General features: G+C 33.3%; 1 protein-coding gene across 3 annotated transcripts in view; it reads right to left on the bottom strand.

Moving 5' to 3' along the window:
* The window catches only part of ADK (adenosine kinase), a 581,730-nt gene that overhangs the window by 278,591 nt on the left and 275,374 nt on the right, over window positions 1-27,765 (bottom strand). For all 3 annotated transcript variants that reach the window (XM_054572534.1, XM_054572535.1, XM_054572536.1), the window contains 2 exons: window positions 17,047-17,219; window positions 12,935-13,043 (listed from right to left, as the gene is read on the bottom strand). In XM_054572534.1, the coding sequence (XP_054428509.1) occupies window positions 12,935-13,043; window positions 17,047-17,219 (282 nt within the window). The remainder of the gene's footprint in view (window positions 1-12,934; window positions 13,044-17,046; window positions 17,220-27,765) is intronic.

Genomic DNA, 27,765 nt, shown 5'->3' on the forward strand with positions numbered 1-27,765 from the left:
GAAACCCTATGTGAAAATATACCGACAGAAAATGTCCCCAAGCTGGTGAAGGACATAGACATACAAGTACAGGAAGCACAGAGAGTCCCAAACAGGATGAACACAAAGAGGCCCACATCAAGACATATAATTAAAATGCCAAAGGTTAAAGACAAATAGAGAATCTTAAAAGCAGCAAGAGAAAAGCAGTTAGTTAACTACAAGGGAGTTCCCATAAGATTGTCAGCTGATTTCTCAGTAGAAACTTTGCATGCCAGAAGAGAGTGGCAAGAAATATTCAAAGTGATGAAAATCAAGGACCTACAACCAAGATTACTCTACCCAGTAAAACTATTATTTAGAATCAAAGGACAGATAAAGAGCTCCCAGACAAGAAAATGCTAAAGGAGTTCATCACCATCAAGCCAGTATTAAATGAAATGTTAGAGTCTTCTTGAAGAAGAAATCTAAAATATAAACAATAAAATGGCAATAAATACATATCTATCAACAACTGAATCTTAAAAAGCAAAATAAATGAACAAATAGAACAGAAACAGACTCAGATACTGAGAACATTTTGATGGTGCCAGATGGGAGAGGCACTGTGGGCAAAGGTGAAAGAGGTGAAGGGGTTAAGAAGAACAAATTTGTTGTTACAAAACAATCATGGGGATGTAAAGTACAGCATAGGGAATGTGGTCAGTGACGTTCTGGTAGCTACATGTGGGGACAGATGGGTGTGAGATTTATAGGGATGACCACTTGAAGAGCTGTATTGTGGCACCAGGGCGTACACCTGAAACCAATATAATATTGTATGTCAACTGTAATTTAAAAGTAAAAAATGATGAAAAAAAGAAAGATTGAATCCGGGGACCATGGGGAGCAACTGCTAATGTCACAAAGTTTCTTTCTGTGGGAATGCAATGTTCTAAAATTAGATTATGTTAATGGATGCTGAACTCTGTAAATATACTAACAATCACTGAATTGTACACTTTAAACAGGTAACTTTTATGGAATACAAATATGTCAAGAAAGCTGTTATAAAAAGATTAAATCCAATTTTATTTACCTAGAAGGATAAAGATAACAGAACATATGGGTTCAACCATATTAAGCTATAGAGATTCTATATGTACCATAAAATATGTTGGAAAAACAGATACACTTCTACAGATACTAAACTGTTTATGTCCAGTTTATATACAATTTCAAAAAAATGACAACTAGCACATAAAAATGTACATTGCTGTCATAATATTTATAAATTATCCCTCTCTTAGTCATGTTTATTAAAGAGATTTAGTAAACATTTCATTTTCCCAAGCAATTGCTGATTGGTCTGAAATATATAAATAAAGTAAATGAAGTAGAAACATTTCTGTAGACGGTTTGTTAATTCATTTTGGGCTCTGTATAAGGGCCTACTATCTTAACAACTAAGTGCCATACATATGTTTATTTTCTTACCATTCTAAAGCAATTAGCACATAGTGTGGTTTCCAACTTTACATAAAATTCCAAGACTTCATTATAATGCCACAAGTTTAAAACACAAAAACTTCCACTCTATCTTTAGAGCTTAAATTAACCAATGCTATCTTATTCCTAACAAGTAAAAGATTATGCAGATTAACTAAAAATAACTTTAATATTCTATAGAGTTCCCTCATCTTAGGTAATTTTACTTTTGATAGCTGCCAAAAAAAAAAAAAAAGACTTAAGAAAAATTACAGAAATATAGGAGTAATTTGCCTATTTTGAATGATGTATTTATCTATAAAAATCATAAAGTATTAGTATCACTAAAAAATTACTGTTAGAATTTTACCTGCCAAAAAAAAAAATCTAGACAAACTGGAAATGAATACAAATAGAATTTCTATAATCACATTCTCATTTAAAAATTTTTCTGGCAAGAATCAAAGATTGTCCCTGTTAAGGAAGTAAAGTAAGAACAATAATCATTTGTGTGACTTACTGAAATTAGTAACACATAGAAAATTGTTTAAAGTTAAAAATTGAACTCTAATACTAATATTAAGCAACATTATAAACAGTCTTTTTCTTGTATCTCTCTATATTGCATCTGAGTTAAAGAAAGATGTCTTTATCACATTGTTTTAAGCTTTACATGAAGGGGTGTCAAATTGGCACATAAAATTCTAAACCCATGCATGACCAAGATGTGCATACACTATGTGCCAGGAATTATACACATACATGAGATGCTCCAAATATGAAAAAATACATTTCTCCTCATATTACTTTTTTTGAATTTATAAAATGTAATAGTTAAGGTCACCTGCAAAGACATGTTCAAATAAAGGCTTAATAAAGCAGTCCAGAACAGGATGGTCAAATACTTAAGCAAAAAATACAAGAGAACAGTCATATGGCGATCAATATAACAGGAATTCCAATACATAGAAGTTTAAAAATTGAATTTAAAACACAGATAAAATGAAAAGTCAGAGAGGTAGTTCAACCATCTCCTATCTCTTTAACTAATAATCTCAGATTATCATAAAGATTAATATCATATCATAAATTCCAAAAATTGCTTTGAATTCTAAGTATTTTACAAAGAACTGTGACATCTAAATCAACTATCATTCACAAAATAGCTTACATTTTTAAAAAATCTATCAGTTTCCTTACTCTGACAAAGTATACTCATTATAATAGTACAGATTTAAAGGATGAGATTACAAGGTCTTTCTCTATTGTCTAATATCATTTAAGGCAATGAGTTTTAAGGAAATATCAATATTTTATTAAAATTTCTTCAACTATAAAGAAGTTTTGGGGTTGGATTTTGAAGGGATCATAAATCTCAAATGTATATATTAAGGTAATTGCTATCTTTCTTTTCTTTTTGTTATTTCAAATTTCTATTAGGTTAGCATTATAAGACAAATTCATTCACTTTCATTATAACCTCCTTAAAATCTTTTCATGACAGAGGTAAGAATGCCAGATGACACAAACTAATTTCTGAGCATAATCAAAACCATCTTTAATAATTTTGTTATTTCTTTTTTATTGTTGTTCAATTACAGTTGTCCCCATTTTCCCCCCATTACTCTCCCCTTCCCTACCCACCCCTTACCTCCCACATTCAATCCTCCCCCCCACCCCATAATCAAGTTTTATATAGGCATATCTTTTTGTAAATATTATGAAAAGGTAACCAAATCCTTAAAAAATAGCAATTATATATTTCATGATACATTAATTCTAATGTTATTTAATGTTTCACATTTCTAACATGTAAAATTCCAAATGTATGATTTCTCAGACTAGATTTCTTTTTTTAATAAACTTTTTAAAAAAGATTTTATTTATTTATTTTTAGAGAGAGGGGAAGGGAGAAAAAGAGAAGAACATCAGCATGTGGTTGCCTCTCATGCGCCAGCTCCTGGGGACCTGGCCTGCAGCCCAGGCATGTACCTTGACTGGGATTCGAACAGGCAGCCCTTTGGTTTCCAGGCTGGCACTCGATCCACTGAGCCACACCAGCTAGGGAGAGATTTCTTATAGTTCATCTTAACACCTCATTTACAGACTTTAGTTATTGCTTCCAGATTACTGATAAAGATATATGTAACTGAGTCTGAATAACAGTCTAATATAAATTATTGCTCATGATGCCAGTAAGAATTTCAGTAGAAAACCCAACCAGAGCAAACAAAGTAAGAGAGAAACCCAAATAGTTATTACTGATTACTACTTGTCCTTTATATACAAACACTCCTTTTTTTTCCAAGTATGAACTCTATTCCTTCCTCCTAAGGTTGTACACTTCTCTAAACTATATTTCTTCCACCTGCCTATAATCATACCTTCTTTTACCCCAGAAGCATTAGTAACACTTGAGAACTCTACCCTAACAAAAACCCTATTTCCCCAAATGGTATGATTCTGAGAAGAAAGAAAATCCATCAAGATGGAGATATAAAAATAAATACATACAGGGAAAAAGAAGACCTGTAATAAGCCATGGGAGCTGGAAAAATCACAAAAAGAAGGAAACAGGCATAGGTGCCAAAAGAAAACTCCAAGTCTGGTATTCTCAATTACTGACAAACTATAATTCACTATTCTTTCATTTATAGTAATTTTCTTTTTTTTACTTTTTATTGAATTTATTGGGATGACATTAATTGATAAAATTACATAAGTTTCAGGAGTATAGTAATTAATTTTCAATGAGTAAGAAAGAGCACACATGCAGCTGACTTAGTTTATGCAAAATAAGTCACAAAGCAATGAAAACATTTGTTCAACCTATTTCTTATATATCTGATTAATGGCCAAAGTTTAAAATTCTCCCTATAATAAGCCTGAACTTGCAAGCTGATTTGTGCTTTACAGTGTATCTGAAACTTGGAAGGAAACTTTTTCTCATAAAAAAAAATTATTTGAAATAATGCATAGGTTTCTATGCAAAATCCTACTGTATTCACAATGCAGACCAAAACACTGTAAGTTTGATTGAAAATATTAGAATAAATTACTGTAACATTAATAATTACACATAGATGAACAGCTAGATAGTATTAGCTGAAAACTTAAAATTATTTTTAAATGATAAAAATGGGAACTAGAGAATTTTAAAGAATCTAGAATAATATTTTGGGGAAATTTAGAGGCTGAATCAATACAAGACTAATTTCTCACCACAATTTGGGATTTCTGCTGTTACTTTATTATTCTCTATAACACATTTATTAGTAATGGTTTTGTGATTCAGACATTCAAATAGTTTAAGGGAGAAAAAATAAAATTTAGAGATAGGCAAGAAAGAACTAACTAGGTTAATGAGAACTGAATATGCGGTTAATTTATTTTTTTAAATTTTATTTATTTATTTTTTCAAATACATTTGTCTCTGCCTACCCCCCACCACTTTCCCTTGCCCCCTCCTTCCCTCCCTCAGCTCTTCCCCTTTGGTTTTGTCCATGAGTCCTTGCTATATGTTCCATGACTTTCCCCTTCCCTTCCTTTTCCCTGCCCCCACCTTCCCTCTTGAATATGCAGTTTAAAATAAATAACTTGTTCCAGGAAAAATCAGTATAGAACAATGGACACAGAGATAAATCATGCTAAGTTATTAACAGGTTCAAATTCAAAGAAAAAAGTTAGGCAATTCTGCAGAAAAAAGGAGTCATCTAAAAAGGGAAAAACAAAGTCAGCCTCGGGGTTTCCACTTCTGACCAAGTTGGAATAAGTAAGAAATGGATATACAGTTCCACGTAAAACAGCTATAAAAACGGACAAAATATATGAAACAACAATATTCAGAGAGTAGACAATTAAAGAAGGGACCAAATAAGATGATCCCTACAATTATTCAAACTTACTCCCTGGAGAGAGTCTGCAGGCTGCAGTGCAGGCAGGGAGAAACGGAACAGAGTCCAGCAGTCTCCACTCAGAGGGGCCAAGGTGCCTGGCACATGCAAGGGCAGAATACTGAGCAGAAGAGAACTACAAAGTGAGAACTCTAGAGATCTGCAGGGGTTTCCCAATGAGTCTTCAGCACATGTGTATGAGAAAACACCCCAATGCCAAGGTAAGAGCCAGGAAAAAAAAAAGTGATGTAATTAGTGGACAAGGACATTAAAAAACAGCTTTTATAACTATATTCCATAAGTTAGAAACAGCGTGTGGCAACATGAGATGTCAAGTAGACATGGCAGGAGTAAAAAAAGCCCAAATCAAACTTCCAGAGATAAAACTATGTCTGGAATTAAAAAAATACACTAGATGAGATTAATGGCAGATGCAATAGAAATGATCAGGAAATATACAAAAAGAAGGAGAGAGAGAGAAAAGAAAAAAAAATGAAAAGAGCATCACTGAGTTATGGGATAGCTTCAATAAGCTTAACATTAAATGGAGTCCCCAAAGGTGGATGGGTGTGGACAGAGGAAATTTATTTACAGAAAATTTTCCAAACTGAACAAACCCCAATAACAAGAAACAAAAAGAAATCTCTACTAACGTACATCATAATAAAATTTCTTAAAACCAATAAGTAAGAGAAAATCTCAAACACTAAGAGAGTTAAAAAAGATCTATTAGATATGGAGGAACAATGATAAGAATGACAATAGACTTCCTTTTAAAAATTAATGAAAGGGAGAAGACAGCAGAGAACAGGAACTGGATTTATCCTCCAGCCTGAAACAACAAAAACAGATACAAAGAACAAAAAAAAAAAATGGTTCTTAAAACAGTAAATATCAAGAACAAAAAATAGTGATCTTTGAGAGATGGGAAACAATCTAGGTGAGCAAAAAAGTTGAATCAATTTACTGCTTTGAGAGAGTTTCCAGGCTTAAGCACAAGTGAGTTGAGTGGAGTGGAGCCCAGTGAGTTGAGGAGATAGAGCTGACTGAGAAGACCACAGTGGTAAGAGTACAGAGGCCAGGATACCAGACAAGAGAGCTTTACAGAGGACCCTGGAAATTTGTAGAGGATTCCCCTAGAACATTACCATGTCAGGGCCTGGGAATGAACCATCTAAAAATATTAGAGAGAAGAATGGATGGGTGGCTCACCTGGTTGGAATGTCATCCCGTACACCAAAAAGGTTGCACGTTCAATTCCCAGTTAGGGCACATACCTATGTTGCAGGTTCAATCCCTAGTTGGGGTGCAAATGGGAGGCAATAGAATAATGTTTCTTTCTCTCTTTCTTTCCCCCTTAACTTCCTCTCTCTCTAAAAAAAAATCAATAAACATATCCTTGGGTGAGGATTATATATATGTGTATACTGGGTTGGCCAAATAGTTCATTAGGTTTACCTTTAACTTCATTTTAAACAATTCTGTTAGATTGTGCTGTGACAACTGTCATATAAGTGTGCCTTTAAAAACAAATTTATCAAAACTGGTGAATTTTTGTGTAGCATTTTAATATTGTGTGGTATTTTGTGTAACATTTTAAATTGAAGATGGAAGAAAACACACATTTTCAGCATATTACGCTTTATTATTTCAAGAAAGGTAAAAATGTAACTGAAATGCAAAACAACATTTGTGCAGTATATGGAGAAGGTGTTATAACTGATTGAATGTGTCAAAAGTGGTTTGTTAAGTTTTATGCTGGAAATTTCTCTCTGGACAATGTTTCATGGTTGGGTAGACAAGTAGAAGTTGATAGAGATCAAATCGAGACATTGATTGAGAACAATCAATTTCTACCATGCAGGAAATAGCTGACATACTCAAGATATCCAAATCAATAAAGTTATTGGTGAAATGAAAAATGTGTCTTTAATTTTATGGAAAAAATCATACAGACTTTTTGGCATATATATATTTGGTTGTAACTGATCAAGACCAGTGATAAACAGGAAATATGAACAGCAGCCAGAGTTCAGGGCATCTGCCATGTTACCTCCAGAGGTTTTTTATTTGTGTGTGTGTATATATATATATATATATACACACACATGAATATATATATATATATACACACATGATATATATATATACATGATATATATATTCATATATATATATATGAATGAAAGGGATTAGAGGGAACAGTACCCAGGACATACATACCTCTGAGAATAGTGCCTGTTTCTACCATCTGGAACAGAAAAACCTCATAATTAATGGGGCATTTCACAAAGTACAGGGAAGTTTTGCTTCAGAAGTAAGGAATATTTAGCTTTAGAACAGGGTATCTTAACCTTAATTCTATCAACATTTTGCTATGGATAATCATTTGTTGTGATGTGCTGTCCCATGCACCGTAAGATGCTTAGCAACAGTCCTGCCCTATACCTACTTATAGCAATTATCAGTCATCAAAATAAAAAAGTGTCTTCAAACTTTGCCAAATGTTCCTAAGGGGCAAAATTGCTCCTGGTTAAGAACAACCGCTGTTGAATGAGCACTATTCTTGACCCACCTTACAATACATAAGGGGAAAAAAAAATCATTCTGGGCGAGATTAGGTGAAATGGCAGGGTGGGTCATGGGGCCCATGCTGTTTTTGGCCGAAAACTGCTGAATACTCAGCGTGGTGTGGTCAGGTGCACTCCTAAATCACCCATCACAAAATGGGCAAACATGCTGAAAGGGTCTTCAAAAAAAATTCACTGAAACCAAATGTAGCCTCTTACAACAACGCCAGCTGCTACACTAATACAGATGGGTTCTTTGAACACTCACCTAGTGGGGAGAAGCCTGTACTACAAGGGGCCCGCCCTCCAAAAGATAATCCTGGTTTTTTTGAGCCCTCCCCTCATAATCCAACTGATCAAGACCAGTGATAAACAGGAAATAATAACAGCAGCCAGAGTTCAGGGTGTCTGCCATGTTACATCCAGAGGTGATGTCTGAAGATGAGTATCAATAATCACATTAAATGGGAATGGTAAAAACATCTCAACTAAAAGGTTGGACAAAAGATCCAACAGTATGTTCCCAGCAAGACATGCACACAAAGAAATATACAAATAAGTTATAATAAAATAAATGCACAAACAGGAATGTTAAAAATAAACATATAAATAAGTTTTAAGTAAAAGGGTTGGAAAAGATAAGCCATTATATCGATAGTCAAAAGAAAGCCTGATTGGCTATAACAATACCAGTGTATCAGACAGAGTAGATTTTGGAACCAAATATATCACAGGGATAAATAAATGGTAATGTGCCAAGTAATCAATCCTATATCATTATGCACCTAATAACAGAATTTCAAAATACATGATGAAAAGTCTGATGGAATTATAAAATTAATATACAAATCCATAATGGTAGTAGAAGGAAGGTCTCTGGGAAATCTCCTTATTTAGAAAATAAACAACACCCTTTAAAAAAGAAGGCAAAAGAGAAAGTACAAAATATTACAAGATGAATGAAAATGAAAATATGAAATGTCAAAATGTGAGAGGCAGCCAAATCAATGTTTGGAGGGAAATTTATAGCACTAAAAGTCTATAGTAGAATGGTAAGTCTTACCTCAAGGAATTATTCTTTTATCTTAAGAAACAAAGAAGGGGCAGGGTGTAGACAATGGATGGGAGAATTGAAAGAGGAGTAAATGAAATGCAAAGTAAGCAGGAAAATCATGAATAAAGAAAATTAAATCAACCTTTACTTAGATTTCCCATAAAAAGTGCTAGAAGATAACAAAGCACATTGTCTACAGAGTACTTTGTTTCAAAAAATATTATACCAAACATGTTGTCATTAATTGAAAAAAGCAAACAAATGTAAATAAGAACTCATGAGGGCTGGTTTGAGGTGGCCAAAGTGGACCATAGGGATACCTGGAATAGTGTGAATGATAAAAATAAAGTTTTAAAAAACATTCAAGACAGGAGCTCTGAATCTTTCCTTGGGGGAAAAATGATGATAAAATGCAGCCAATCATAATGAACAATAAAAGAATGGGGAAAATGGGGTAAAGTACTTGGAAAGGATTTAACTCACTGAAATACAGAATTAAGATTGTAGGGATTATGATTATAGAACAGAATACAAATGTTTAAAATCTGAAAGTATAATAATAAAATGAAAATATAACTACCCAAAGCCAAGAGGCAAGTTGAAAGATGGAGTGCTAATTTTCTCATTTTTCATAACACATTAATAGTGCCAAAAAGGAAATAGTTTGAAAAACTAATGTCTCTAATATCCCAATCTTGTTCATGAACCTTGTAAGAAATATTTCTTGTAAAAAAAGAAACAGGATATATGCCAATCTATTGCTAATGTAAAGAGTACCTAAGATTTTTATTTTCAAAAATGTAATTAGCTATCACATAACCAGTGATCCCTAATCACCTACTAACAAGAACTTTGGTTTAAACACGGAACTGAGTTTACATGCTATAAATGGGACACCTACTATAAAGGTAAACAAAAAAAAAAAAAAAAAGCCTACACTCATTTAAACCAAAGGAGAATGTTGAAATACACACATTCGATTTCAGTTTATCAAGCAATTTTTGATGTGAACTCTGCATTGCAGCTTCACTGCATTATGTGACAAAGAAAATGATCAAGGTTTTGAGTTTTCTTAATGCTCAGGGCCATTACTAATTCATCAAATAGTGAGAAGAAAATTTGCTGATTATGTAGATGATTTGGTTTATTTTATACAATGCAGACAAATGTCTTAATTTTGGAAATGTATTGAATAGACACACTGAGTTGCTTCCTTAGATCAAGAACTTTGTGTAATTAAAGAGCTCCCAGAATTTCAGCTTGTTAAAACATCAGGAGTTTATGATGATGATTGCAGAAGATTGCTGACCCAATAGACTCTGAAAATACAGAGCAGTCCATTTGATTTAATTAAGTATTGATATACCTACTCAATCTAAAATTTCAGTTTGATCTCTTAACCCTTCTCACCCAGAAAAAAAAAGAAAGAAAGGAAGAAAGAGAGAGAGAGAGAGAGAGAGAGAAGGAAAGAAAGAAAGAAAGAAAGAAAGAAAGAAAGAAAGAAAGAAAGAAAGAAAGAAAGAAAGAAAGAAAGAAAGAAAGAAAGAAAGAAAGAAAGAAAGAAAGAAAGAAAGAAAGAAAGAAAGAAAGAAAGAAAGAAGGAAAGAAAGAAAGAAAAAGGACTCATGGACACAGACAACAAAACAGTATGGTGATTGCCAAAGGGAAGGGCAGTTGGAGGGAGAAATGTATAAAGAGGTGATAAATGGTGATGGAAAGAGACTTGACATGGGGTGGTAAACACAAAATCTACATATAATTTTATTAACCAATGTCATCTCAATAAATTCAATAAAAATAAAAAATAAACAAAATAAAATAAATTTTAAAATAACATAAAATTTCAATTTGAGAACATGCTTAAAAAAAAAAAAAAGAGTAGACTGGATGTTCTGTGTTCAAAAGAACTGCAGAACGGCCCTGACCAGTGTGGCTCAATGCATTAGGCACTGTCCTGCAAACTGAAAGGTTACTGGTTCAATTCTGCTCAGGGCACATGCCTGGACTGCAGGCCAGGTCCCCAGTTGGAGGCACGTGAGAAGCAACTGGTTGATGTTTCTCTCATACATTGATATTTCCCATTCCTTCTCCCTCCCTTCCCCTCTTTCTAAAAGTAAATAATCTTAAAAATTAAAAAAAAAACCCTGCAGAATGTCTTCATATAAATAATGTTACATTTCAGAAGATATTTCACAAATTTTAATAAATAAAAATTACACTCTTAACTGTTAGCAAAATGAATATTTGTTGAACGTTGACCAATAATAAAAGCATCCCAGGTATCCAATATGAGTCTATTATTTTCAGAACTATTTTAAAATAGCAAAATTCTGAGCAAATTACAGATTTACCTGGAAATGCAAAAAAGCATTCTTTTGATGAAATTGCTGAAATGAAGCTAACCTCTAACAGCTATCTCCAGAGACACCAACTGGAATCCATTTAGATATTTGTTTCTGGCTGAATATACTATGCAAGTTTCAAAAGTAGTTTAGTTTTCTTTATTAGCTTGATCACAACTAATCCCTCCATACTTTATACAAAATGGCACTTGTATAAATAGTTAATACTCCTATAAAAATACCATTCACCTAAACTTGACTAGATGGATTGCATGTGCATAACTGTTAAAACTATGAGCTGTTTCCAAATTAGTTAATAATTCAGGATCCAATTACTATACATTGAAATACAATTGTAACTGTCAGTTAAAAATAATTTTCTATCATAATATATTGTCATATATCATAGTCAATATAAAAATATAACATAAATAATACCAAAATTTAAACCATGTGTTCTTTGAAACCAGATTTTCAAGTGTAAAGGAGTTTGAAATAGTATACAAATCTCCCTAAAAAGTCACACTACAAAAATATGCTACCAATAAATTAATCAACAAAAGAAAACATTCTGCAAAATAAAACAGATGATAAGAGAGAAAATTTTTTAGTTTTTGAAATGTTTTTATCATAAACTGGCTGAAGTGCAACATGTCTTTCCTCTATATAATCCCCTCAATGTAAGCATTTATTTAACAGTTATAAAGGGGTAGAAGGTTTTCTATAGAGAGGAATCAATAACAACCTTGTAAAGCCTACAGCCATACCATAAATATGCAGTAGGAGATATTAATACCAGACTGAAAGAAATAATTGTATTTTCAATAAACACATTCCTATTAGATAATCAATTTTTTACACATCTTAGCAGCTGTTTCACAGACCAGGTAGTGAGTGGCAGAGCTGTTATATCAAAATCATATATGTTTATGAGATGCTTTTAATTTTTCATAAGTATCTACTTATTTAAGATCAGCCACATTTAACTCATATTAAATAAAAACAAGGTATTAATGGGGTAATTAATTCAGGAGGATTTTTAGACCAGTCTTATCTTAGAAATAAATTCTAACCAATTATTTTTATGTCAGAAGACTGATTAATTCAAATTACATGCTGCCCTTATTCCCAGATTTAAGAGATTTGTCACGATCAATGTTCTGAAATATTAAATTAAAAGGTGTCATGGTAATTGCTATGGAATAAATAGCAATTAAGATTTTTTAGGTAAATAAGCTAAAGCTGTTTGCAGTGAATGTTCATACGACTATTTCCCAATACAACGAATGTATCATTCACAAGTAGCCCAAAATGATAAAATATAAATTTCCAAAATTGCTTCAAAAGATCTTAAAAAACTGACTTAATACAGAATTCAATACTTGGTTAAGAAATATTTATACATAATGTATCCAAAAATAGGTAGATTTGAAGGTAAATAGAACAAATTACATCACCACAGAATGATCATATTACTGTTCTTTATTTTTAATAGTGAATACACATTTTGAGATGAGTAAATAATTTGCAGGATAAGTTAAAGACAACTATTGAAAATTTTACATCAGCTAACAACTATAATTTATAGTGTAAATATATACCAGAAATTTGAATTAGGTAAATACTTACTGCTATATAGTGAACTCTTGCTTTTTCTACCAACATCCAGTTTTTCTCCATATCAAGATGTTTTTCTTTTTTGTAACAATTGGCAGCGGCAAGATTAGCCACAAGGGACCTAAAATAACGACAAAAATCAGGTAAGTTTTTTTTTCATATATAAATAGCTTATTCTTTTTATTCCAAACTTGGCATGCATTTCTACACAGTTAATTAACATTAAGTTCTGTGAATTCTGTTTTACATTTTAATTCTTCAAAATTGCTGTACATTGATTTTAATAAATGTGAATAAAAGTAATTTTGTTTTGAAAACTTTTGAGACTTCTGTGTTGCCTTCGAGATAAACAAATGTTAATCCTTGGTCTAAACACCACCTGGTATATTGAGAAAATGGCATTTATTTTATTATCTACTGTCTACATTTCAATAGTTCAAAATGCAGTTCAGAAATAAAAATGCTACAAAAAAAAGAAACAAAAAAGCTACAATGCCATTATGCATAAAAATATGCAAATAAAACCTTCAGTTTTTTAGTATCAACATACTGTGTATTTATTACTTAAAACCTAATGCTTTAGAAGCCAAAATGGGATTACTTTAACAAAACACACATATATAAGATATATTTACTGTGTTTAATTAATTTGCAAAGCATTACATGTTAAGGACTTGAATAAATTTAAGTTAGCTTCTACAGAGGAAAACTCCATGCCCTGGTCCAGTTTTGCAGCCAAAAAATCTAAGCAGGATACTCCATTTAAAATCTTGCTACAAGTGCCACATAGAGTTTCTTATTATTTCCCAATAATTAAAATTAATGAAATTATTATTTACATTACATAAAAATTAATAAAAATATTTTCCCTCATCATTCTGACTCAAAAGTTAGAAAGCAACTTTTCACTTTTCTAATCAATGGTAGCAGTTATGGCTAAAGAAAAAAAAAGCATATATAATATCTCATCACTTAAGATTGAGGTAATATGATTGGCTTCTCTGTTAAGAAAAGAGTAAATCGATTCTCTTCCAAAACATTTCTGTTCATCCATATGCCAATTACTAAGGATACATCTGTTTGTGTTTGATTAAATGAATGAAAGTAAGAGTAATATGCATTAATATATTTATATGCAAATTGTTATAAAGTCAGAATAATTAGTCTTGATTTATAAAAATATATTTAAGTAATCATGACTTCAGCAAAATTTTTACAGAAATGATTACTAAATAAAAGAAAAATGGCCCAGAGCGGTGTGGCACAGTTGGTTGCCTGTTGTCCAGCAAAGTGAAAGGTTGTTGGTTCAATTACCTGTCAGGGCACCAGTTTGGGTTGTAGGTTTGATCCCAATGAGGACGCATAGGAGAAGCAAATGATTGATGTTTCTCTCCCTCTCCTTCTCTCTCCCTCCCCCCATAAATAAATAAACAAATAAATAAAATCTTTTAAAAAATAAAAGCAAACAACAGTGGTATTAGCACAGAAAGCTTATTAGTTAATAAAGGAAGAGAGCAAATGGAATCAGATATTAAGCTTAATAAACTAGGAAGGTGAACCAGATATTAAGCCTAATCTACCAGGTAGCACAACTGGACAATAAGCCTGATTCACTAGGAAGGTACAGCATTCACAGCTTTACATGGGTTAGCCCGCATCCTCTGCGGAGGGTACTTAAGCAAGAATAATCAGCTAGCTGGGATTACCCAGGAAGAGATAAAAGCATCAGGGAAAATTCCTTTGCAAGGCTCATGTGCAGTAGAGGTCAGGATGGTGCAGGAGGGTTTAAGTGCATGTGCAGAAGAAACCAGATGACACAGCAGAACTTTGGGGCACGTGTATTAACAGCCAAAATGGCAACATAAAGGTGGAGAGTGAAGCCTGGGAGAAGGATTAGATTGGATGAGGGTATGGAACCCTGGAAGATCCAAAAAAAGGATTGGTTAGTGGAGGGCCCAGAATAAGCACAGAAAACCCCAGGAAGTAGGTTGGATAGCTTGAAAGAAAGTCTGCTATTTCCTCAAAACCTAGAAAATATATGGAGAATTATCAGGGATCTCAGGGCAGCTGCTGCTAGAGCCTGCCTGCCTTCTACACACCAGAGGGTATATTATTTTCCTTCACCCCAATAAATCTTGGCACTATACTTAAACTTCTCTTACAAGTGTGCCCTTTGAAATTCCTTCCTCATGACCCCACATGAACCCATTTTCACCAGCATCAGTATCAGCTACTAAACTCTATTTCAATAATAAAAATTACTCTTTGATAGGAAACGACATAGTTTTTTCAAAAGAAAAATACAAGTACTCTTATTATCCAAATTATTTGGTTCAGAGTTTGGAGAGTGAGAACCTAGATTAAGAAAAATATTGCATTATCTAAACTCTTTGCTTGCTGAGTTTTAGTTAGTAGTAGTAACAGTTACCAGCCCTATTTAAAAACAGTTTATTCAGTCTGTTAGGTTCCACAATTTGGGTAATGAGTTAGATAGGGAAGACTTCCCCAGTTTCTGATATCCAGTATTATTTGAACAATACTAATCGTCATAACAATAATATTAGTATATAAATTAAGCTGTTAACATCTGGGAAAACTAATATTATCAGAACTGCTCTTTAAAATACCAATTTAGTAATACAAATACTTTGTCAATTTTACTCAAGCCTGAGCAGTAGCAGAAACAAAATTAGATCCATTTCTGTCTAATGGGAAAACTTTGCACCTACATACTAGGGTTGTTTTTAGAAAAACTAAAAACAGGAAAGGTCTAAATAAGTATATTTCAAATATGTTTCAACAATAGATGCTTTATTTATTGAAATCTTAAAATTACAATGTTCTTTTATATATAAAAATAAAATTACAAGAAAGGTTTGAAAGATTTTAACACTTTATTTTTGAAAGTTAATTTTTTAGTTATTTAATGATTACTGCCCAGAAGAGAGTCATTTTCTTCACATACGTTTGCTGGAAGTCAAAGAGTAAGCAAAAATAAAAGGGGTTAAGAAAGGGGAATTAGAAAAAGGGGAAGAGTAATGAGGGAAGAAATGAAGGAAAAAGTGGCAATTAAGAAAGGAGGGAAAAGAAGGGAGACAGGAATGTGAAATTTCTAGTGAATCACTAAAAAAAGATCATCTTTGGTGATTCTAACAACATAATAGTTAGATAAGTTATTTTGTTTTTCCCTTGCAAAGGAAAAAAAAAAGCCTATGCTGATGAGCAATATGGTAATAATGCTGTTAGCAATGTATGAATGTACTGAAGGAAAACTTCCATGCAATTGCAAAAGACACAAACACAACCAATGCATGGAAGGCTCTGAAGGACATATTCATAGTTCACATAAAGAAGAATTTTTATCACATAAACTTGTATAGAAATGCAATGGGTTGTTTCTTTTTCTTTTTGTTTAAATCCTCACCTGATGATATGTTTATTGATTTTTAGAGAGAGAGAAAGGGGAGAGAGGGAAACATTGATATGAGAGGGAAAGTTCAATCAGTTGCCTCCCATATGTGCCCCAACTGGGGCCTGAACCCCACAACTTAGGTATGTGCTGTGACCAGGAATCGAACCCACACCCTTTTATGGTGTACAAGATGACACTCCAACCAACTAAGCCACCTGGTCAGGACAATGAGCTGTCTGTTGAGTGGTGTATTATTCATGACTGAAGTTATTTAATATGGATGAATGACTATTTACTAGAATTGCCTTTGATGACCTAATTCATATAAGACTGGATATAGTATTTTCTATGTTAAAAAATACATATGAATATGTATATGTGTATTCTAATATTCCCATTTCAGGACATAGTGAAAAGAACATTTCTTTCTAACCCCAGCTTGGCAAAAAGACTAGCTATAAGACACTGAATAAAGTGTCTTGTAGACTTTAGACTAGATAATCTCAAGAATTTCATTCCATTGTACCTCATGAAGACAACAGGTTAAACAAAGGCAGTGTTTTTAAAAAAGGAAAAATGATATAAGAAAGTTTATTTAATATTATAAGCAATTATAAACATTAGATCTAAATTCCAAATATAGATTGGAATTCAGATTTTACCAGTGTTTAAAAAACCAGTCGGTATAAGCTTCCCTTGGAATTACACTGACCTGTTGCCACCAGTGATGCATGCAGCACAAGTTCCTGTTGGCTGTTCATTCTGCTCGTAGTAATGAGCATCCACATGGGCTTCAGCAGCTTTTTTCTTCAGGATCTCCCCAAATTTATCTATCCCAATGCATCCAAAAAATGTTGCTGCTTTGTGTGGCTTCTGAATCATCCACTGAAAAATAGAAGCATAAATAATTTTAGTGATTCAGAAAAAAGGTACACCATGATTCAGTATTCTGCCATAGACAGGGGCATAAAAGGGATACTTTATTAGCAGCTGTGGCTGTTATGAATGGAATTACAAACCTGTACTACCACTTATGATAAAATTTGATGTAACAACCACATAAAATCTTACACTACTTTTGGGAAGGGAAATAGAGCACATTGGTTAAGAACTCAGAATCTAGTCAAACAGAACTTAGGTCAATGCTGACTTGATTAGAGAAAAGTAATAGTGATTACAAATAGAAGTAGTATAACCATGTTATTCATTAAAAGCCCAACATCTAAAACGAAGACTATCTGGGTTCAAATCTTAGCTCTGTCACTTACTAGCTGTATGAGTAATAACATGTCACTTAGCATTTCTACATTTTATTTTCCTCATCTGCAAATTTAAAAAAAATTATAAATACACCTCATAAAGTTGTTGAGAATTAAGTAATATAAGCTAAAGTATAAGCATTACTGAGCCTAATACCCACCATATAGTAAATGATGTATATTAGTTGTGGTTGTCACATTATTGTCATACTTGTAGTAATTCATATATAAATTAAGCTAAAGTATACTAATGTTTAACATATTGGGTTTTTTTAAATTCTCAGTCATAAGGTGAAATACTACCATTTGTGAAAACATGGATGGATCTTCAGAATACAATGCTGAGCATAATATGTCAGACAAAAAATGTTAAGAACTATACGATTTCACTCATATGGGGGACTTAAAACTGAAAACAACAAACAAACAAAAAAACAAAAACAAAAACTCATAGATACAGACAACAATATGGTGGTTCCAGAGGTTCCAACAATGGGGTAAAGGGAGGTTAAAAAGAGGAGAAGGGGCCAAATATATGGTGATAAAAGGAGACAACTTTAGCTGGTGAACACACAAGTCAATATGCAGATGATGCATTATAGAGTTGTACACTAGAAATGGTACAATGTGTGCTAAGATAAAGAAACATGAACCAAATGAAAGAACAGATCAAAGCTCCAAAAATAGAACTAAGCAATGAACAGGTAGCTGACCTATCAGATGCACAGTTCAAAACACTGATAATCAGGATGCTCACAGAACTGGTTGAGTATCGTCACAAAATGGAGGAAAAAGTGAAGCCTCTGCAAAGTGAAATAAAGATAAATATACAGGGAACCAACAGTAAAGGGAAGGAAACTGGGACTCAAATCAACAATTGGGAGCAAAAGGAAGAGATAAGCATTCAACCAGAACAGAATGAAGAAACAAGAATTGAAAAAAAGGAGGAGAGGCTTAGGAACCTCTGGGACAACTTTAAATGTTCCAACATCCAAATCATAGAGGAGCCATAAGGAGAAGATGAAGAGCAAGAAATTGAAAACTTATTTGAAAAAACAATGGAGAACTTCCCCAATCTGGCCAAGGAAATAGACTTCCAGGAGATCCAGGAAGCTCAGAGTCCCAAAGAAGTTAGGCTCAAGGAAGCACACACCAAGATACATCATAATTACATTACTCAAGATTAAAGATAAGGAGAGAATCTTAAAAGCAGCGAGAGAAAAGGAGACGGTTACCTACAAAGGAGTTCCCATAAGACTATCAGCTGATTTCTCAAAAGAAACCTTGCAGGTAAGAAGGGACTGGAAAGAAGTATTCAAAGTCATGAAAGGCAAGGACCTACATTCAAGGTTACTCTTTGCAGAAAAGCTATCACTTAGAGTGGAAGGGCAGGTAAAGTGCCTCCCAGATAAGATCAAGTTAAAGGAGTTTATCATCACCAAGCCCTTATTATATGAAATGTTAAAAGGACTTAATCTAAGAAAGAGAAGCTAAGATCAAAAATTATGGACAGTAAAATGACAACAAACTCACAACTATCAACAACTGAACCTAAAACAAAACAAAACAAAAGCAGAAACAAACTAAGTAAACAACTAGACCAGGAAAAGAATCACAGAAATGGAGATCAGAGGGGACAGAAAGTGGGGGGAAAGTACAGGGAATAAGTAGCATAAATACTGGGTACAAAATAAACAGGAGGAGGTTAAGAATAGTATATGAAATGGAGAAGCCAAAGAACTAAATGTACAACCCATGAACATGAACCAAGGCGGGGTGGGGAGGGAATGCTAGGGGGAGGGTAGGTGCAGGGTGGAAAGGAAGAAGGGTGAGAAAAAAATGGAACAATTGTAATAGCATAATCAATAAAATATATATTAATAAAAGGAACTGTACAATGTTATTAACCAATGGTCACCTCAATAAATATAATAACATTTTAAAAACAAAGAAATAAAATGTTAAAAATTCTAATTTTAATCTCATTTTTATTTAGTCTCATAAACTTTAATTTCTTTTGCAATAAATTAATCACAGATTTCTTCTAAAGTGCATACTTTTCACTGATATGAAATAATATATTTCATAATTAGCTCAAATTTCTAAGGTTTCCAATTAGCAATTCTAAAGCCACCATGTATGTTGTTTCTAAGACTAATAGTTAAAAAACGTACTCAATAAACAAAGCCAGAAAATCCAAAATATATCACTTCTCAAACATATGGTGTATAAAAGAAATGCATGTATAAGGGATGATAAGAGAAACAAAAGGTAACACCAAGAAAATTGTAACATAAATGATACAGTAACTGCATGGTGATCTAGCAATCCTATTTCTAGGGATTTATCCTGAAGACATGTGTTTACAAGTGTAAGACAAACATATGCACAGGTATTTTTTTGAGACATTATTTGTAATAGCAAAATACTGGAAACTACTTACAAGTTCACCCTTAGAAGATGGATTGAATAAACTATGATAATTCCATTCAGTGGAATATCACAAAGCAATTCAAAAAAGGGAGAGAGGAAGAGAACGAGAAAAAGCTTTATGGGCTAATCATCTGAAGTAATTGCCAGGATATTCTGTGAAGTTAAAAAAAAAAGAGCAGGACTCAAAGGTGTGTGATTGTGTATGCTTTAAGAAAGAATAAGAATTAATAACATACATATCCTTTTAGTATACAAACATATTCTTTTAGAATTTATATATAGTTTTAAGTTTGCTTATTTTGTTTAAAAAAAAAGAAAGAATAAACCAGAAACTAAATGATTTTCTATGAAGGTCGATGGAGGGAATGGAATACAGGAGTAGGGCTAGAAGGACTTCTCTGAATGTTAACACTTCACATAAACTTGACTTAAGAAAAAATGTTTATTGATTTTAGAGAGAGAAGAAGGGGGCAGAGAGAGAGAGGGAGAGAGACAAAGAGAGACAAAGAAACATCAATGTGAGAAACATTGGCAGTTGCTTCCCATTCACACCCCAACTGGGGATCGAAACTGCAACCTAGGTATGTGCCCTGACTGAAAATTGAAACTCCTATCTTCTGGTGTACAGGACGATACTCCAACAAACTGAGCCACCTGGCCAGGGCAAAAACTTGACTTTTGAAATGTTACAAGTTTTTATTTTTTACAAATGAAATTTAATTTAAGCTTAAATTTCAAATTCAAATAGAAAAAAAATGATAAAATTGAATATAAATCTAAAAATTAAAGAAAATATCGAATTATAACATAACTACATAGAAAAAATACAAATAACTTGTCAACATAACTTTTCAACATACTAATTAATTTAAGGAACAAAAAACAAAAAATTCATGAATTTTAATAGTAGGTTTACTGTTGATAATGCTATTGGTAAAACTATTTTGCATGCATTGTAGGAAAGAGCAAATGAATATAAAGTTGATGCTGTTGAGAAGTAGGCTTCCACTGTAGAAGGGCAATAAGATATGGAATGGGGCAAGGAAAGAAGGTTCCAGGCAAAAAATCTGAGGGATACTGCCTTAAACAAATGATTTAACTTAGTACCATCAATAAGGCAAGAAACTAACATTATGGGCCTTGTGCTGTGATGCAATGAGAAATACACAGTATCATTTATGTAGTATTCATGCCAAAAATGTTTGACCTGAATCTAATGATGAAGACACACTTAGTCCAGACTATGACACATTTTCTAAGCAACTGGCATATACTATTAAAAGAAGGAAATACCTAGAAAGAGCCTTCTCCCATCCCTAAAGAAAGGTAGGAGGAAGAACTGTTACAGATCAAAGTAAAAGAATATGACAAATACATGTGATATATAATCCTTACTGGATGCAGGATTAAGAAGAAAATCAAACTGCTATAAGGACACTATTAATATTGTTGAAATTGGAATACTACCTATTATATAAATAGAACTGTATCAATTCAAAATTTCTCAAATGGGATAATTCAAAATGGTTTAGGAATATATATATGTATTTATGTAAAGAAAGGGAAAACAAATGTGTTGAAATTTTAATAATTGGTAGATCTATGTGAAGAGTATAGAGAAGTTCATTTTACTGTTCTTGCTACTTTTAAGACAGAAAATGTTCAGATTTGAAGAGTGGGCCAAAGATACTATAACTAAATCAGTCATTCTGTATAAAGAATAATATTTTAAATTAATATATTCAATATTTAATATTTGTAATCCATTTATTAAAATGAATAAATCACATGAAGCAGTTAATATTTTAAAATGCATCAATATCTATGGCTAATAGATTTTAAATATTTTAAACCAGATTTAGAGAAAGTATAAATACAACAGCTGAGAATGTGTTGTTCTATGTGTTACTTTTATTCATGTAGAGAGCTCAGTTAAATGATCAGCCATGTCTGTTTTATGTAGGGAAATAAAAAAAAAAAATCAATAGCAAATTTTATTATGATTATTTAAATAACTATAGGCCAAAATAATAGAAAACTTCATTCAGTGAAAGTGAAGTCATTATAATACAATTCAGCCTAATTATAATAAAAATTTACATGTTCAAACTATAGTCGGAAAGGGGGCTATATCGACTCACTACCAGGCCTAAATCTGATTCATAATACTTCCATAACCAGGATTTAAATGACTTGAAATGTTTTCATTATAAATAAATATTACTTAAACCTGTAAGACAAAAATGAACAACGGAAATATTCAGCAGATTTGTTGCATATAATTCCATTGTTAAATATTTCATCACAAGAAACTGACTAGCACTCTGGCTATTTTTGATATCAGCATATTTAGTACACTGACAAAATGTGAGACCTTTACACTTGATCAGTGCTTTCCACTCAAAGTCAGTATTAAATTTAAAATTAAGAGTTTAGTAAGCCAAATAGACACATAAAAGAAATAGAAGCCATGCTCACTGCTTCAAAGCACTTAATAATCTAGCTGAGTAAGTAAAGATGTTATGTTCAAGAAAGTTGAAATCAAAAAATCAATTTTTTGAAAGTTTATAAGTTAATTTGCTAATAGTTCTGTTAAAATTTTAGCATATCTCTCACATTATCTCAAACACACTGTGTTACCAACACCTAACCAATCTGTTTCCTACCATTCCGACACCCAATCAATAAACATTTAATGCATGTCTACTGGAGGAAAATGACAGTGGCCCTAATACAAAGACATAAACACAAAACTTTCAGATTCTCCAGGAAGGCGATGCAACCTTGTTCAAAACCTATGATTGTGTTCCTTCTTTTACCTAAATCAATTTGCCCATCCTCTTTGTATATATGTGTATAGTGCATCCTTAAATACCTATCTTCAACTTCTATTCTAGCCCCGAGGGAGTAGAAGGGTCCAGAATTATGCTTGTGTTGTGAATAGCTAGAAAACAAAACTAAAAGGACAAACACAGAATTTTCAAACACTGGACAGGGCAGGTCTGTGATTTCTGATAGAAAACATGGTGAGCCCTGACATCATGCAGGCTCTCTGCCAGGGGGCAATTTCCGGACCACGGTGCAGGGAGGAGGAGGCCGAACAGAGCCTGGCATTCTCACTGAAATTAGGGACAAGATAGTGTTCAAGGAGAGCCAGAAGAATAGAAATTGTGAAAAAGAGTCTCAGAGAGGAAAGAGCTGAAATCCATATGGAGTAACTCTTGAGGTTTTGTCAGGATACCAACCTGTGCATGTTTAAGGAATATATGAAATCATAAGACTACATAAATGCTCTAGGATTACACAGAAACTTTTATAAAAGTTTCAGGATTCAAGATCAATGTACACAAGTCTAATGTAATTATACATACTATCAAGGAACAGTTGAAAATTAAAATTAAGAGAAAAATGTCATTTACAACAGCATCAAAAAATGAAACATATCAGGACACATATAAAGCTATTATTTAGAATGGAAGGGCAGATAAAGTGCTTCCCAGATAAGGCAAATTTAAAAGAGTTCATCATCACCAAGCCCTTAGTATATAAAATGTTAAAGGGGCTTACCTAAGAAAAAGAAGATCAAAACTATGAGGAGTGAAATGACAACAAACCCATAACTATCAACAACTGAACCTAAAAAAAAAAAAATCGAAAACAAACTGGGCAAACAAGTAGAATAGGAACAGAATCACAGAAATGGAGATCACATGTAGTGGGATGGTGAGGCGGGAAAATGAGTGAGGGGCGGGGGGCAGAAAAGTACAGGGAATAAGAAGCATAATTGGTAGGTACAAAATAGACAGGAGGAGGTTAAGAATAGTATAGGAAATGAAGAAGCCATGGACATTAACTAAGGCGGGGGAAATGCTGATGGGGGGATGCAGGAAGGAGGGGAATAAAGGGGAGGAAAAAATGGGACAACTGTAATAGCATAATCAATAAAATATACTTAAAAGTATAGAAAATATGTCCAAGACCTATACATAAAACACTACAGAGGTCCTAAAAAAAAAAAAAAACCCAAAACAAACAAAAACCACTAAATCTATACTCTGTGCATGAATTAGAAAACTCAATATTCTTAAAATAGCAATTCTCTCCAAATAGCTTTGTAGATTAACTGCAACCTTAACAAAAATTTCAATAGGATTTCTAAATATACCAAAAAGCTGACTGTATAATCAACAGGAAAAGGAAAATGAACTAGAATAGCCAAAGGTTAGGAGGTATGTCAGTGTTATGGAAACGAACATTGCTAAATCCCAATTTTTTCAAATATAATGTTGGTAATACAACCAATGATCTTGGAAGCACGTTTTAAGAATTAGAAATAGACTAACAAGAAATGCACTTCAGTTCAATAAATGATACCTATTATCATAGTTGGGTCAATTTTATACTGTAAGTAATTACACCTAACTGAAGAACAAGAAGACCTTAGCTATAATTGGTAACTTTAAATAAATATATGAATATAGTTGAATTCAATTTTAAAGGCAAGAGAAAGGCAGAATGCTACGAGGAAACATGGAGCAGGAAGATTAACTATATCTGAGGAGGATCAGAAAAGGATTCCAGAAATGGGTGATATTATCAGCTAATCTTTGAAGGGTGTAATTTTCAAAATGGCTATGAACTGGAAGAAAAGGTAGAGCACAGAGCATATGCCTCCCTTCCTGTCTTGGATATGTTATGGTTTTCCTAAGGTAAAAGAAAATCTATTTATTAAGTAGTTAGTCTCCTTAATACTAACTTATTAAGTATTTATTTCCTAATAACTGAGAACCTGTTTTGCACTGTAAAATTCTGAAACTTGGAATCATTTCTTGTGTTACACTGATTTTTGTGTAATACTTTTTTTTTTTACCACAGAAACTGCCAAAAAAAAAACCCCAGTTTTTCAAAGTATATGATACCACCAAAAGGAAAGTAGCATTGTAATGTTAAAATAGAAATATCTGGAGCTAGTGGTTCATGCTGCACCTAATCAATGTCATTTGTTTCCCTAGAAAATTTTAAATAACCTGCAGACTCAATGTGGGTTTACTAAAACACCCCAGGGGTCTTAGCACATAGATGGGGAATAAAGGAGTATAGTATTAACAAAAACAATGAAAAAGAGAAATAAAGGACTATTTTCCTGACTATTGGGAATGTAATGACAGAGCACAATGTAGGAGGGAAAAGACTAATACGAATAGTATATCTGGGCCAGATTATTAAATGTCACTTTAAGAGTTTAGGCAGAATTCAGTAAGTAGAAGAGCGCAAATGAGGGATTTTGAGCAAAAGAATCAGAAGATAAGAGATGATTCCTCATTAAGGACCAAGAAGAGGAAATTTATAACTCAATTTAAATGGAGGCTAAATGACATAGTAAGCTTCACATCAAGAGTCTTTAACAACATATGAAAGATTTCTATTAATATTAACTTCACTTCCAGATGAAATTCCTTTTTGTCACCTAAATGCATTATTTAGAACAATATAATTGACAATGATGCTCAGCAGCCAGTCACTTCTAAAGTAATGCTATATACTTTAATTTAATTCATAATAGAATGATGAAGAATGGTACCTAGATACTAAAATAATGGCAGGATAAGCCAAACACATGAAATTTTGTATCAAAAAACTCAATGAGGCATTTCAAGAAAACTAAAGCACAACTAAAAGAAATTAAATGTCAAAACTGGGTAATAACAGCAACAGATTGCAAAGGATGGTGAGGAAATCAAAAGGGAAGTAGTTGGTTAGGAAAACAGCATATATCACGGAGCTTAAAGGATTGGTTCTCTCAGAGGACTGCTATACTACCAAGTGAGACAGGGTGAAACAAAAAATTGCTGTAAGTATTATTAAGAATCCATTTTCCCTCAATAACTAGTATGTTATGCTTCTTTCCTGCCAAAACTGCTCCATTTCTCCTGTTGGCCAGCATCCTATAAAAAAATTGATTCCCAATAATCCTGCTATTATCCCAACAATGGTTCTTTTGTTATTTATATTGATAAATATCTGTTAACATTTATATTTTCAGAAGAAATTTTGGAAAACTTTGGCCTAGTAGAAAAAAAGTTAAACTTTCAACTCAGATAGAGATAGTCATTTAGTCCTGTGATGGTTAATTACATACTCTATCAGAGATTATATTTCTTGTAGCATTATGAGAATTGAATGAGATAAATATAAGCCAAGTACCTACTAAAGAGTACTGATGATGATTATAATAACAGGACATGGAGATATAAAATAATTTTTAGTGTAACTTCATTTAACTCATTGTATAAATATTTTTTGGACATTATTTTAGTAAAAAACAAATAAAGCAGCATTTCTCTATCTCTTTTGTAGGATTTTTCTCCTGATTTCTTAGTGTTCCATAGGCCTGGATCCAAGGATTACCTGCTATTCTCACCCTACACAATTTTTCTGGATCTGATCTAATCTATTCACGGGTATGTGTGTGCGTGAGTGAGTGAGATACATACCAGCACATGATGGTAGCACATATGGTAGACTCTAGGGAGTGATCAATGATAATTGCCTAAGGAAAATATAAAGAACTGTGTCCATGCTGAAACTTGAAGAAATTAAGGAGCACGGTGGGTCTTGCTGAGATAATTTTTGGAGGAGGAATGATAACAAAGTGGCTCAGAAAGGAAAAAAAAAAAAAAGGGACAGGGGTATTGGGACTACAGAACTGAAAGTAATTTGAGTATTTCAAACACGATTGTGGTACCTTATAAATGCAATGAATGAAGATGAATAAGACACATGTCAAAATGCCATAATATTTCCCTTAAATCTTTATTCTAAACTTACAGTATTTTCTAAAACACACAATATACGCATACTGAATATATATCATGTGGAAATGTCATTAACAATATACCATTAGAAATAAGGACTTCCAGTCAAGATGGAGGCATAGGTAAACAAGCCTTGCCTCCTTGCACAAGTACAGCAAAAATTACACTTAAAACTACAAAACATGTATCACCCAGAAATGTCAGAAAATCAAGCTGTATGGAAGTCTGACAACCAAGGATTTCAAGAAGCCAAATCTAGCCAGATGGATAGGAGGGGAAGAGATGCAGAAATGCATGGAGATGTGCAGAGATTTGCAGAGAGGTGGAGAGGTGAGGAGACATGGATTGGTGTGGAGAGGCGCAGAGACGTGGAACAGGCTGTCCCACATTCATGTACTGTGGATAAAAATTGGGAAAGATATCTCAGAACACAGGAATCCAGCTCCAGACCAGAGCACCCAGCCCAGTGTTTCAGCGCCAAGAACTTAAGTCCCCATAACTTCTGACTGCAAAAATCAATGGGAGTAGGGGCAGCAAAAGAAACTGCAAGACTCTCAGGAGACTCTGCCTAAAGGGCCCACAAGGGACTTAGGACTTATGCCGGCCAGCCCCAGCTGGGACTCAGCATCAGGAGAGCCACAGAAAGGCCACCAGTGGCATATGGGGAGAAACTGTTTGGTATCAATGTGAATGCTGGGGGACAGCTACTTCCCAGGTAAAACACCAGAGACTAGGCAGCAGCACTGTTCCATCTCTGAAGCCTCCCCACACATACCCACAGGGCAGTGACAAGGGCTGAACCCTCCTGGCGATTACCTAAGGCTCTGCCCCATACAACTTACAGGGGCTCTTTTCTACAATGGACCATGTTATTTAGACAGGGAATCAAAGCAGCTCTACCTAACACAGAAACAAACACAGGGA

This window comes from Pteronotus mesoamericanus, unplaced genomic scaffold, assembly GCF_021234165.1.
Source record: "Pteronotus mesoamericanus isolate MK-2021 breed Mesoamerican mustached bat unplaced genomic scaffold, CSHL_Meso_final contig_24, whole genome shotgun sequence".
Classification (NCBI taxonomy): domain Eukaryota; kingdom Metazoa; phylum Chordata; class Mammalia; order Chiroptera; family Mormoopidae; genus Pteronotus; species Pteronotus mesoamericanus.